The sequence below is a fragment of the Carassius gibelio genome, chromosome A17 (genome assembly GCF_023724105.1).
Source record: "Carassius gibelio isolate Cgi1373 ecotype wild population from Czech Republic chromosome A17, carGib1.2-hapl.c, whole genome shotgun sequence".
Classification (NCBI taxonomy): Eukaryota; Metazoa; Chordata; class Actinopteri; order Cypriniformes; family Cyprinidae; genus Carassius; species Carassius gibelio.
The window spans coordinates 25,477,175-25,490,379 of record NC_068387.1 but is presented as its reverse complement, the minus strand read 5'-3'; the positions used below and the strand labels follow the sequence as shown (position 1 = coordinate 25,490,379).

Here is a 13,205-nt window from a genome sequence, read left to right as displayed (position 1 = left end):
ACACTGTCAGTGTAGTGAAACACCGGCGCAGCCAGAGACGCCGCCACCAGAAACAACTGCACACCCGTGTTCATCTGAAACACAGAACAATACAGATTTAGAATCATCACAACAGTTATCATTGGCCAGAAGAATCAAACATTCATGCATTACAGATATATCCATGCATTCCTGGTTCAAAGTCAATCGAATTTGTGAAAAAGTGAAACATTACGAAAACTGTTTTAAAAAATGCATATATTAGAACAAATATATTATTATTGTACAGTAGAATTTGTTTCTTAAAGTAGTAGTAGTAGTAGTAATAATAATAATAATGAACTATTCAAATTGTATTTTTATGGAATATTACAATTAACAGTACACTTCTGTAATAAAAAGATGTTACATTTGAAGCATTACATTTGATCGCATTTGATTACATAAAAAAAAAAAAATTAATCGTTAATGTTTTATGCCTTCATTTGATTAACGCTGTTTTTAAATGTGTATTTTTTTTTAAAATATTTATTACATCATAAATGAAATAAAAAAAAAACTGAATTTCTTCAAACAAAACACAAAAACTATTATTAAATAAATGTAAAAAAAAAAGAAAAAAAAAAAGTTTTACATGTAAATATATTACTGTTTATAAATTACAACTTTGCTAAAAATGTATAAATTCAATTTATTAGACATACTTTTTGACTATTCAAATTTAGTTAAATTGATAAAACAAAGAGAAACAATATTGAAACAAATGCATGCATTAAAACAAGGTTTTATTAGGTTTTGGTAAACACCTTGCTGATGAGTGTTGGTTTCAGCCGGGCAGTGGTGTAACACGGGTTGAAGAATTTACTGAGTGTTACCTGAACAGACAATAAAGACAAATAATGTGATGGAAATCATTCCAGAAACAGCAATAATAATTCTAGACACTTTTAACTTCTAGCATCTCAAAAAATGTTACCCCGTGACCTGTAAAACACACAGATATATAATAAAGCAGTGTAACACTGAAACACAATTCTGACTATAGAGTGCATCAATAAAGGAAAGAACTACAGTCCTATTAAACATTGCAAATGACAACTGCATTAAAACCTACTGATGTAAAGATGTTGATTGTGTATGTAGAAACAACATATCTGACGTTTACTGCATGCATAAGCATGCATATACACAAATATTTCAAGTAATTTGAGAGTGATTGTTCCAATCATGATTATTCATATATTTCGACTTCTGTGCATCTGATTTTTACTCTCAGTCTCAGAACCTTACTGTTGCACTCCATTGCATTTATTTTAAACAGCTAATCACAATGTGACAATAAAGCACCAAAGGAATGAATGAAAGTTGAAGACTTACAGGAGGTGGTACGGTTTTATACCGTACATAGAAAACAGCAGCAATCAGTGCTACATCTCTGGAGATGATGAGTGCTGTCAGTGGAGCTGTGAGGAAACGAGACGCTGCTTATTATCTGTGTTTTCTGAGATCTTGAGTTGCTACGTAAATATGGACTGATGTAGCCTCATGAAGGGAAATATAAGAACACAACTAAACCAAGATCGTGACACTTAACCACAGCTTCCTCGAGGAGGATTCTTCCTGTTCTATGTGGATGAAGCCAAACTTTATTTTTGGCTGAACTCTCTCTTTAAACCTGGGTCTGCTGGTCAAAATGCAATGAGGGAAGTCTCATGATGTGTTCATCTCACCTGGGATGAGTTGTGCATATGTCAGACTGATGTAAAGAGCACTGATGAGAATCTTATCAGCCAATGGATCCAGAGCGCTGCCCAGAGCCGACTTCTGATTGGGCCAGTTCCGTGCGATGTAGCCGTCCAACTGAAGGAGAAACCAATGATCAATAAAACAACATCAGGACACTGCATTAAGTCTTGAAATAAAACGATCAAGCACCACAGATCATATTTGCTTTATTCTACCAGGTCTGTAGCTCCGGCCAGAACAAAAAGCCCCAGAGAGACGTGGAAGTACTGCTCCATGATTAAGTATCCCAGGACAGGAGACAGAACGATCCGGGCAACACAGAGGTAATTAGGGATCGTCCATGGATTCTCATACTGCCAATGGAGGACATTACGTGACATTATGAATATATGCAAGAAGAAAAGTATTTTATGAAGACCTAAAATGCATGAATGTTGTTTCAGTGGCCGTTCATGTTAACTATGCACATGATGCACTAGTGCTAATTAGTGTTAAACATTTTTGTCTTTTCTTTTAAACAGTCAATCTGCTGACTTGTTTTCAAACTGTACGAATTTGTTTAGCTAAATAATCTGTTCATAAGTGTGCATCCTTCACTGTAAAATGAATAAAATAAAAATAAATATTTTTCTTGTTTTCCGAAATGCAAAATAACATAAAATACTAAGTCTTGTTTAAAAAAAAAAGAAAAAGAAAAAGAAAAATACACGTTATTCAAAGGAAAAATAACTTTTTTTTTTTTCTTGATTTAAGCATAAACTTTGTTTTTGGGGGGAATTTTTATTTAAATATATTTTAATTTAAGAAACTTAAATAAATCAAGACATACATCAATAAACTAAATACTTTTTGATAAAAAGAAATTGATAAATGTATAGATCTAGATTGAAAATAAAGACAAAAACTAACTAGAACGAACTAATTTACACTGGTATACTATAAAGCATTCCCATTTCAAATATAATTTTGAACAAAAAAAAAAAGTTATTTTAGTCGGATTATTATTATTTTACTATAATGATATGTGCATTATTTGTGTTCATTTTAATCTTTTTTATTGTTTACTTTATATTGAACAGTAATAATGTTTTTAATGATTATCCATTTTAATGCAATTATTCATATTTGTCATTAATTTACTTTTATTTATTATTATTATTTTAACAAAGTTAAATCTAGTTCCACATTTCTACACTGTTCTTCTCTGACCCTGCTGTAATCTACTTGAACCCAAGGTCAAAACAAGTGTGAAAAGGTCAAATAAAAGGTTCAATAATGCGCCTGATCCGCTCACCAGCTCTTTAAACTGGAAATGTTCTTCAGAGGAAGCGTCTGCTTGATCTTCATCCCTTTCAGCAGGTTTTTTGTCTCCCAAGCCTGGTTTTCTAGATGCTTCAGTGCAGTAGAGACTGAAAGCAGTGCTGAGTCTCCAGGGATGTGTCTGTAGGTTTGATCTACAGAGAGGGTCAGCTCTGTGAAGGTCCAGATCTGCTCTCTTCAGTCTCTGCAGCCATCGCAGAGGTGATGTAACGTTAGTGTTTTTCAGCGAGAGGTTTGCAGGTGTTTTGTGGCAGGTGGCAGCAGTGCTGCCAGTCAGTCTGTGTGTGTGTCCTTTAACACAGCTCGACCAGCTCTTCCTACAAGCTGCCAAAAACATGTCAGCGGCTTTAGCGCAAGAAAACTAAATGATAGATATCCCCGAACTGTCCAACCGAGAAAGCAGTAGCATATTTCGAAATTAATTCGTTCATATTACGTTATTTTTGAGACATTCATATCTGTCGACCCACGTTTCTAACATGCCGTGTTCCGATCTGAATGTTTACGACAGTTGTCAAAAGGGGGCGGGTAATTAAAGGGAACGCGCTCTAAAAAATAATAATAATAACTGAACGCAGTCTATAAAATGCGACATATTAAGTCATATAACATATTATGATATATTCTTGATTTTGGTTGGGGGAAGAGTGCAACATTAAATGTAACACTGTAAAATTTATTTTTTATATTCACAAAACTGTTTAATGAACTAATAAAATTAAATAAACATTAATAGTACGATACATCTAATAAATGTAACATGACATGCCATAATAGATAATCGTAATTACTTTAAGAATCTGTCATTTTTATTTATTTATTCTTTATTTAGATGGCTTTTTTATAATGAATACAGCATTGATATGCATTAGCATGTTCTTTTGTTTTTAATCTGTTGTATTTACATTTATTGGCTGGACATTTTTACTGTTACCGATAATGGTATAAAGTTACTAAACAGACTTCAGCATCGAACACAGAAGCATCTGGTGAAAATACACAGCACACAATACAAAACTATTTCAACATTGTTCATAAATGTGGTTAATGTTTGAGTTTGTACATAGTATGTATAGGAAAATACTATTTATAAGACTAATGTGTGTGTATTTGTGTACATGACAACAATGTACATTTCATAACATTGAAATACTGAAACACCATGTAAACATACATTATAAATATAATATCTGTTGCATTAAACAACAAACACAACAGTGCGACACAGGAAGTGTGTAAAACATCATAAAGGTGGCTGATTTATATGGTTTGAAGCTGATAGGTCCTGTGGCCTTTCTTCAGAAGGTAACCCTGCTCATTGAGCGCACCGATGAAGCCCTCGAAATCCACAACCTGGGAAAACAGAATTGGGAAGAGCGTTAAAAAATGTAATGCATCACCTGACAGCATGGTATGTGACGTCAGTGAAGTTGACCTGTATTTGCAGATCTTTGGCGAGCTGTCGTAGCTCCTGGAACTCAAACATGCTTTTGCTGGAGCGTTCAGAGAGTTTGTTTAACGCCGTGACAAATTTCTTGACTTTGGAGCGGTTACTCATCCCAGAGCCCAGCTGAGAGCGGTCGAAATCCAGTCGGCCAAACTCATCAGAGTAAGTGTCAGCCAAGCTGGACACAGAAGAACATGAGTGCTTTTTGTTGCATGGAAGAACAGTTAACTATTATTTTTTATCAATTAATCAATTGACTGAGACTGCCATATAAATTCGACGATGTACAGAGAGATAAAAAAGCAATGCAGACAAGTTCAGTAGCTAGAATTTTTTCAATATTTCAATTTGATTTGGTTCTAAATAAATCTGCTCTATTTAGTCACAATCGTAACACATCATCCCCGTCTTTCTATGTAACTTAAAGAGAATGCAGCGTTTGAGTCACCTGTGTTTCATGATCTCCACCACATCCTCTGCATCACTTTGCGTAGCTTTTTCTCTGAGCTCAACACGAGCTCTGGCCTGAAGATAGAGAGAAAACCTTCTGATTGTCATGCAGAGACCCTACATTTATTATTTAGACCTAATGAAATCACTTGTGCATGTCTGAAAAAATAGAAAACATACCAAAGATACTGATAAAAATTAAGATGTTTAAATGTTTTTAAAAAAAGTCTCTTTTGCTCACCAAGGCCACATTGATTTGATCCAAAAAACAGTAAAACAGTAATATTGTGAAATAGTCAGAATTTAAAATAACTGAATTCACACACACACACACACACACACACACACACACACATATATATATATATATATATATATATATATATATATATATATATATATATTACTGCATTTTAAACATTCAAATAGAAAAATAGAAAAAAAAATATTGTATTTTTGATCAAACAAATGTAGCATTGGTGAATAAAAACATTACAAAAAAAAACTTAATTATTCAAAATGTTTGTATTTTTCAAATTTGTATCTATCAAAATGCAAACACTAACTCATGGTTTTGCTGCAATGTGGCTTTGATGTAAATTAAAGGCTTTTGACCATTAAAAAAAAAAGAACAGGAACAGGCAACGTCACCACAGGAAATAAAAATCATCTATTTGAAATAAAACGAATAATAAAACAAGAACAGAGTGGAGTAAGTGTCGTGATGTGTTCAGTAGAACTGATCTATTATCGTGGTCATCCTGTGGTGATTTGGGTCACCTCTGTGAGTCGGATGAGGGACTCCAGCTGGCGGGTGGTGATGGGTGTGCTGTCGGCCGTCTGGTTCTGTTTGCGCAGCTCCAGATAAAAGTCCTGCAGCACCTGTGCAGCCTCTGCAGAGAGAGTGGGGTGAACGTAGTGGCGGGCGTAGCCCACGTACTTCCGTAAAAGCTGGTGAGGGATGGGGTCAAATGCCTCTCCTGGAACCAGCTACGGACAAAGAGAGATTAACCAAAAAAATAGTATTTGGTGCATTAAAAAAAAAACAAAAAACATTCTGTACAGCATACATTATGTAAATAATTTTTTATATTAGTAATGCATTAGCTAAAAAAAAGATTTCATTTGTTAAAAATATAGTTTTGAAAATCCTGTCATCATTTACTCACCTCTACTTGTTCCAAACCAACAAAATAAGATTTTCTAAAGAATGGTGTGACCATTTGACGGTAGCCTTTTACTTCCATAGTATTTTTTAAAACTACCATAGTATTTATTTTTATTTTTTTACCATTCTATGGAATTCAGATGACAGAATAACATTTTTGGGGTGAACTAATACTTTAACATGAGATTATGATGAAAACTTGTTTTAAAGCATGCATTAATCTTATTTGATGTTCATTTCAATGTTAATTAAATGCATTATTAAAATCACAAGTTGTATCTGTTAATATTACTTAAAGGAGCTGAAATGGTGAAATAAAAATGGAAAATAAAAATAATAATTAATAATAACATGAACTAACAATAATCAATAGTTTACAATCTTTTAGCATTGAAATGAACATTAAATTAGATAAATGCATGCTTTAAAAAAATTAAACGTTAGTTCATGTCAGAGAGATTGTAGAAGAAATTGTAATCTGTCATAATTACATAGTATGAAGAAAAAACTAAGATACCGTATTTTTTGGACTATAAGTCGCACCTGAGTATAAGTCGCATCAGTCCAAAAATACGTCATGATGAGGAAAAAAACGTATATAAGTCGCATTTATTTATAACCAAGAACCAAGAGAAAACATTACCGTCTCCAGCCACGAGAGGGCTCTCTATGTTTCCAGTGTAGACTACAGGAGAACTGAGCAGCATAGAGCGCCCTCTCGCGGCTGGAGACGGTAATGTTTTCTCTCGGTTCATTTCTCTCGGTTCATGTCAAATTAATTTTGATAAATAAGTCGCACCCGACTATAAATCGCAGGATCAGCCTAACTATGAAAAAAAGTGCGACTTATAGTCCGGAAAATACGGTAGTTAAAAAAACTCAACTGGTCACAACATAAAATATCTTATTTTGTTGGTTTACAACAAGTGCAGGGTGCGTAAACGATGACAGAATTTTCAGAACTATGCCTTTAACAATTGAAATATTTTACAGTAAACACGGTTAAGAAAAAAACGTAATGAAGTGGCATTACTTTGAGTGTGTCAGCGAGGGGTTTCTCCGAGGACACCTCCAGAATAGAGATGCTGGACTCCTGCGTGCTGTAGCGTGTGACCGCAGCACTGCTGACCGCACCGTTCTTTCCTGCACGCAAGGCCATCACGTGTTCGGACAGCAGGTGGTCGTGGTCCTCGTTAGGGGTGTCCAACAAGATGAAGACCAGATCAAACCTGGACAGCAGCGCGCTTCCCATTCTACAGTCACACATTGAACCACAGTTTCTGACTCTAGTGTCTTCCCTCGCTCTCAGATCTGACGTTCAATGTTGCTTTTCTTAAACCCAGTTAACTCTATAATCAACGTCTGACTAAAGCATTAGTAGTATTACATGCATACACTCACTTCAGGTTCTCAGAGACAGTCTTGGCTTTATTGTAATGCCCTCCGACTGGATTGGCCGCTGCAATGATGGAGGTTCGAGCAGGAAGTGTGCACACGATCCCAGCTTTAGCCAGACTGATGCTCTGCTGCTCCATGGCCTCCAGAAGAGCCTGATGCTGGCTGCCCATCTTATCAAACTCATCAATACAACAGATACCTGGAGAAAATGTTAAATTACATTCCCAGGAATCCCCCTTCCATGCTTGGATCCTAAATTGATTTAGATGCACATGTTATGGGTTAACAACCTTGATCTCCCAGCACCAGCGCTCCTGCCTCAAGAGCGTAATCTCCCGATCCACTGTCCCGGGACAGAGATACAGTCAGTCCTGAGGTGGTGGTCGTGTTTCCACAAACATATACGCCCCGAGGAGCCACGTTACACACGGCCTGGACACACACACGATATGGCATTTAGATAAACTTCAACTCATCTGAGTCACTGATAAATGCATCAGAGGGACTTGTAAGATCATGCACCTGTAACATCTGACTTTTACCGAGTCCAGGGTCTCCGACGATGAGAATATGCGGGTCTCCTCTTATTGGGATGCGATTCTTATCATCAACATACTTTTGACATCCACCAAACAGAGTCAGAGCCAGCCCTGCTTTGACAAGCTGAGAAAACAGAGATAGTGGTCAAATTTTACTTCTCAACTGCGATAAGTTCATGGTTATGAAATGAGCTCGGTAGCATATGAACACCAAGTGATGCATAACAATCATCACAGTTAAATTAGAACATACTGTGAATTTGGACACTCACCAAATGGCCATAAATGGCAGGACAAAGAGAGCTGCAATCAAATTGACAAAGTCACATCAGCTTCTTGACTTCTAATATATGCAACATGTTATAAGATCTACATGTCACTCACTTCACTATGAGCTTGAATAAGTCGTCTTGAGCTTGAATCTCTTGGATGGCGTAGAGATCTTTGATGGAGAACTCCACTGAAGGTCCCTGGCCCTCAGAGTCAGACGCCGCTTTGCTTTTCTGACCCTTTGAGTTGCTGACAGAATTCGCCTGGATGTACAACAGGAACATGCACTTGTCCTTCTTGTTTCTGCCATTTCCTGAGGAAAGAATTAAATAAAAACCCTGAACAGGAAACAGCAGTCTTGGAAAAAGTGACTTAATATTTTAATGCTGTTGTCCAAAAAACAAACAAAAAAAAAATTATTTTGTTTTATAAAAGCATTATAAATAGTAGTTATATGCTATTTATACTTAGTGTAAGATAGTGGCCTTGTGTCGGGCTATTTGCATTTAATGTAAATAGGCACTCTATTAAATTCCGCTTTAAATAATGATATTATGTGGAGGGTATGACACAAACACAACACAATGAATGTGACAATCATGTACAAACTGAGTTGGACAGTAGGCCACCCGAGGCTGTCCTGTTTGTACGGCTCATTGAGGTCAGATGTAAAAATAGCATGAGCAGTAGTTTGCTGGACTTTAATATGATTGTTTCTGTTAAGCCCTTATTTCTGAGACACTAAATGGATGATAATCCACCAGCTGTTAATTATAAATTTTCCTTTTCAGAATCTATGAAGCACTAGCTTTCTAAAGATCGTTGCACTGACAGTGAGGACAATGTCTCGTACCCTCTTCATTGGACACTTTAATGACCCCGGTGATGGTGACCATGTCTCCAGGCACACAGCTGTCCACGAGGTCCTGCGTGAGCTCACACTCAATGGTGCGCGGGATCCGACCCGACTCACGCTGGTCACCTGACATCAGCTCCTGAACCCTGTGAAGAGCACAGCAAGAGGAACCAATCAGGAATGGTGTTCTCTAAAACATCTCACAACAGTGTTATTATTGTGATCGAAATCTAAAACTATTACAATTTGTTTTTGGTAATTAAAACAAAGTTCAAACGAAATAAAATATATATTATAAAAAAAAGAAAAAATCGTAAAAATTTTACCTAGGTGTTTAACTGAAATAAAAAAAACTAAAATTAAAATATATATAATTATTACAAAATATTCTTACAAAATCTATATAGAATTATTACCAAAAAATGAATAAAAATTACAAATCACATAACAAATTACTAAAACTTTAAATATAAACATGAAATTAAAAATATTAATAAATTAAATATATATATATATATATATATATATATATATATATATATATATATATATATATATATATATATATATATATATATATATATATATTAAAATATTTATTAATATTTGTAATTTCATGTTTACCCACAGCCATAAAATTAAGTTACAGCAGAAATCAATTGAAAAAATTGAATGAAACGTAATATATTTGTTGATTAGACATTCAGAAGGCTATATTTTACATGCCATTTACACTGAAAGAAAAAAACATATATAAAAAAGGAAAAATATTTTGTTCTCCTCAGATCAATTTTAATTCACACAATTACACAATTATGCATTTACATACTTTACTGTCTGCCAGTCGACAGTGAGTGTTAAAGGTGAACTTCTGTTTGGAGTGAACGACCGACCACGACATTCAGTCTGTAAACACTGAGAAGAAAAAAAAATTAAAAGTTAAATACATGAATAAATAAATAACTATGTCAGACATCATCAACACAGCAAACAGCTGTTACAGATACAATTTACTGTGTGCAATACATCAAATTTGATCTGTATTGATTTCACTGCAGTTTTACATATGGCTGAAATGGCACAATACTTGTCTAATACAATTTGTTAAACAAGTATAAACAGTCTGAAGCTGGAAGCACGCTGTACCTTAGTGGGCATGGCGTATTTCCCATCAGGCAGCGTGACGCTCTGTGTGTCTCCACAGCTGTTACAGACGAACGCAAGCTTTCTGCAAAGCGGTTTAATGTTACTCACTCTCACCACGGTGCCTCTGACCGCAACAAACTTGCCGTATAAATTTGCTCTCAGACTTTTCAAAGGAGTCAGTGGCTCGTAGTTATACACCCTAAAAGAGAGAAAACAAGCACAATATTTAGAGTTGTTTTTTATATATTAAACAATGTTATTGCCCAGCTCTTTATATAAAATTTAATATATATATATATATAACTTTATTCACATACATAAAGTATACTCACACAGAGTGATATATAATATCATCGCAAAATGTAAACAACATTATCGTTCAGTTTAATTGTGCTAAATGCAACTATAAGGCACGATTAATATTAAATAGTAACATGATTTTCTGTAAAGCTGCTTTGAACCCATGTGGTTTGTGAAAAGTGCTTTATAAATAACTTTGACTCGCTTTGACTCTCATATAGTAAGGTAAACGGTCTCACCTGGCGCTGATATGAGGGATGTTGATTATGGGCCGTAGACCAGCAGGAAGCTCTTCTTGTCCCTGCAGTTCTGCTGCACGTCTCTCTAGATCCACAGTCAACACCTGCAGAGAAAAACATAGATCTTTAGAGATTTTGACATAATGTTTACATTTATGTAAATGCACAGCACAAAACCCACCTGGTGAATTGCCACACCCAAGCAGTCCAGTATCTTCTCAGGCATTTCCTTAAGATCTTTAGCAAGATCAGGAAGAGTGTGTGAAATCAGTTTGTTAGACAGAAGGTCTTTGTAGTCCACCAAAATGCTGCCTTTCCTTTCAATCTCATCCTGAGACACAAAATATTATTATTATTTTTTTTAATAAAGAACACTGGAATTAGGGAGAACCATGCTATTAATCCTGATACCTTATCATAAAGCTCAATCTGCGATGTGAAGTACCGCTCAAACACTTTAATCTTCTCAACATATGGTGTACTTTCGACAAAACCTGGAAGAGAAACAAATGTAAATAACAAACTGCCAAGAAGAAAAAAATATTAATATTAAGAAATATATTAAAAAAGTCAATAATGCATAATGGGAAATTGTGAAATATAAAACCTTCAGAAAAATAGAGTCGCCATCCTTTGTATGGACACGTGATGTCAAGGGTTGCTTGACTTCCACGCACTTGACTAACTTGTGGAGTAAACCCTGTGCCACAAACAACAACATAAATCAATCACATGAAGTGGTACAGGATTCCTGCAGGGTTTGAAGGTACATTTAAGACTTGTCAATATGGTGTTGTATTAGCAATGCTTCAAGGTTTAAAAAAAAAAAAAAAAAAACTTTGATTAGCTCTGCGTCAAAACACTAGATAATGGAAATAGTTTTTACAGTACTTTCTGATCACACAGCATAAAGGTGAATCAGAATCTTGTTTTCCAGTGCAAATGTCTAAATATTCTTAAATCAAGATACATTTACTGTACTTAAGAAGCCAAATGATTTATCGTTTATGAAGTGATTTCATAATTAAATCAAGAACAAGTATCTGCCCATGGGCTGAAAGAAAAATCAGCTTAAATCAAGGCAAAACAAGTTTTCATTCCAGATAGATATTTTAAGCATTAATGCAAACAATTTTGTTAAACTTCTCAAGACTTCAAATGCTCATTTGGAATCTGTATCTTGATTTAAAGATGTTTAGATATTTCTAATGGAAAACAAAAATACTGAGGAAGATGTTTTTGCAATGCATGCAACATTTAATGCTGTTTTAAACACACTTTTAAGCAGAAAGAAAATACTTTTAAGGCCTTCATTTGTATAAATAAGTATTTGTAAGACTCAGAACCCCTGATGGTAAATGTCAGTGTAACAAAAAAATCTTCAGAAATAAATTGTGATTTCTTAAAATCAAAATTATATAATTTCTTTCCTAGAAAACTTGGTATTGTGTACTATGAATATTGTCAGCTCTGCTACAAATCGCTCAGATGCTTTGGATAAATGCATAAATATAAATTGCATTATTTATTATTAGTAATAGTAGTAGTTTGTTTATAAACAAGCTATGACCTGTAGCTGACAAAACACTTACCATGTTGTGTATTGTTGGTGGAACAGTTTGCTCCTCCTCTGCTCCACTGGCGGCCTCTCCATCCTCTGTACTGACCATTACTCCATCCTCTTCCTCCTCTCCACCCTCCTCCTCCTCCTCCTCCTCCTCTTCCACCAGCTGAGTTGTTTCCACCCCTCCATGACCCTCGGGCAGAACCCTGACTGCTCATTCTTCACCTTCTGAAGTCTGAAAGCAGAATCATACAGCTATCAATGTGGCACAGATCGTCCTGATAGAGATCAATATCAACATCAACACTTCTGTTTTTTTTACAGACTCGTTCTCATCATGTTTATTATAATCGAACATGTATGCTATCATTGTACTATTGGTGTAATATTATAATAATCTAGACTAAAATAAATCTATTTTGGTGAAATCTGTGCTAGAATTAGCCAAATTAGCGAAACAGACACAAATAACCTGGAGTATGTAACTAAACGTTACCTGCTGTTTATTATTTTACAACGGCTCGAATTAACGTTATAAGAATGGACGTTAAAAAAAACATAAACTGAGAGAAATTAACACATATTTTATTAAAGAAAGATATTTTAACCGATCTTACTGTCTACTGCCACTGTTTGTTTACTTCCTCAGTCGGTGACGTCCGGTGAGGCTTCGAGTTTGGCGCTAATGTGACGCCACTTCCGTTCGTGCGCAGAGCCGAAAACATCGTATTATTCAGTAAATATTATTTATCTACATTTAAAAAGCTACATTTAAATGCATTT

The 13,205-nt window shown here is 35.1% G+C and overlaps 2 protein-coding genes across 3 annotated transcripts in view; both read right to left on the bottom strand.

Annotated features, from left to right (window-relative positions):
• crls1 (cardiolipin synthase 1) overlaps window positions 1–3,558 on the bottom strand; it is a 4,039-nt gene extending 481 nt beyond the window's left edge. Inside the window, exons 1-6 of the mRNA XM_052619663.1 lie at window positions 3,020–3,558; window positions 1,941–2,078; window positions 1,710–1,839; window positions 1,357–1,442; window positions 786–854; window positions 1–74 (exon numbers count right to left, since the gene is read on the bottom strand). The exon at window positions 1–74 is cut by the window's left edge and continues 18 nt beyond it. Coding sequence (XP_052475623.1) covers window positions 1–74; window positions 786–854; window positions 1,357–1,442; window positions 1,710–1,839; window positions 1,941–2,078; window positions 3,020–3,382 — 860 coding nt within the window. The 5' untranslated portion in view covers window positions 3,383–3,558. The remainder of the gene's footprint in view (window positions 75–785; window positions 855–1,356; window positions 1,443–1,709; window positions 1,840–1,940; window positions 2,079–3,019) is intronic.
• A 285-nt stretch (window positions 3,559–3,843) lies between these two features.
• mcm8 (minichromosome maintenance 8 homologous recombination repair factor) lies at window positions 3,844–13,104 on the bottom strand. Of its 2 annotated transcripts, none has more exons than XM_052619658.1 (19): window positions 13,040–13,104; window positions 12,451–12,657; window positions 11,466–11,558; window positions 11,270–11,352; window positions 11,040–11,189; window positions 10,859–10,962; window positions 10,320–10,518; window positions 10,003–10,088; window positions 9,171–9,319; window positions 8,432–8,630; window positions 8,320–8,350; window positions 8,031–8,171; window positions 7,799–7,940; window positions 7,512–7,707; window positions 7,144–7,363; window positions 5,723–5,932; window positions 4,941–5,017; window positions 4,481–4,670; window positions 3,844–4,398 (listed from the first exon to the last, which is right to left on the bottom strand). In XM_052619658.1, the coding sequence occupies exons 2-19, from the start codon at window positions 12,638–12,640 to the stop codon at window positions 4,306–4,308; spliced, it is 2,553 nt and encodes an 850-aa protein (XP_052475618.1). In that variant the 5' UTR covers window positions 12,641–12,657; window positions 13,040–13,104; the 3' UTR covers window positions 3,844–4,305. The 2 variants fall into 2 exon arrangements, with proteins under 2 accessions (XP_052475618.1, XP_052475616.1); XM_052619656.1 differs by having other exon boundaries at window positions 12,919–13,065.
• Between the last annotated feature and the right edge of the window lie 101 nt (window positions 13,105–13,205).

Coding starts and splice junctions, on each gene's coding strand:
- mcm8 (XM_052619658.1), bottom strand. CDS start 12,640: ATGAGCAGTCAGGGTTCTGCCCGAGGGTCATGGAGGGGTGGAAACAAC. Junction 7,941..8,030: donor GTAAAAGTCAGATGTTACAG/GTGCATGATCTT, acceptor GTGTGTGTCCAG/GCCGTGTGTAACGTGGCTCC. Junction 7,708..7,798: donor GCTGGTGCTGGGAGATCAAG/GTTGTTAACCCA, acceptor CATTTTCTCCAG/GTATCTGTTGTATTGATGAG.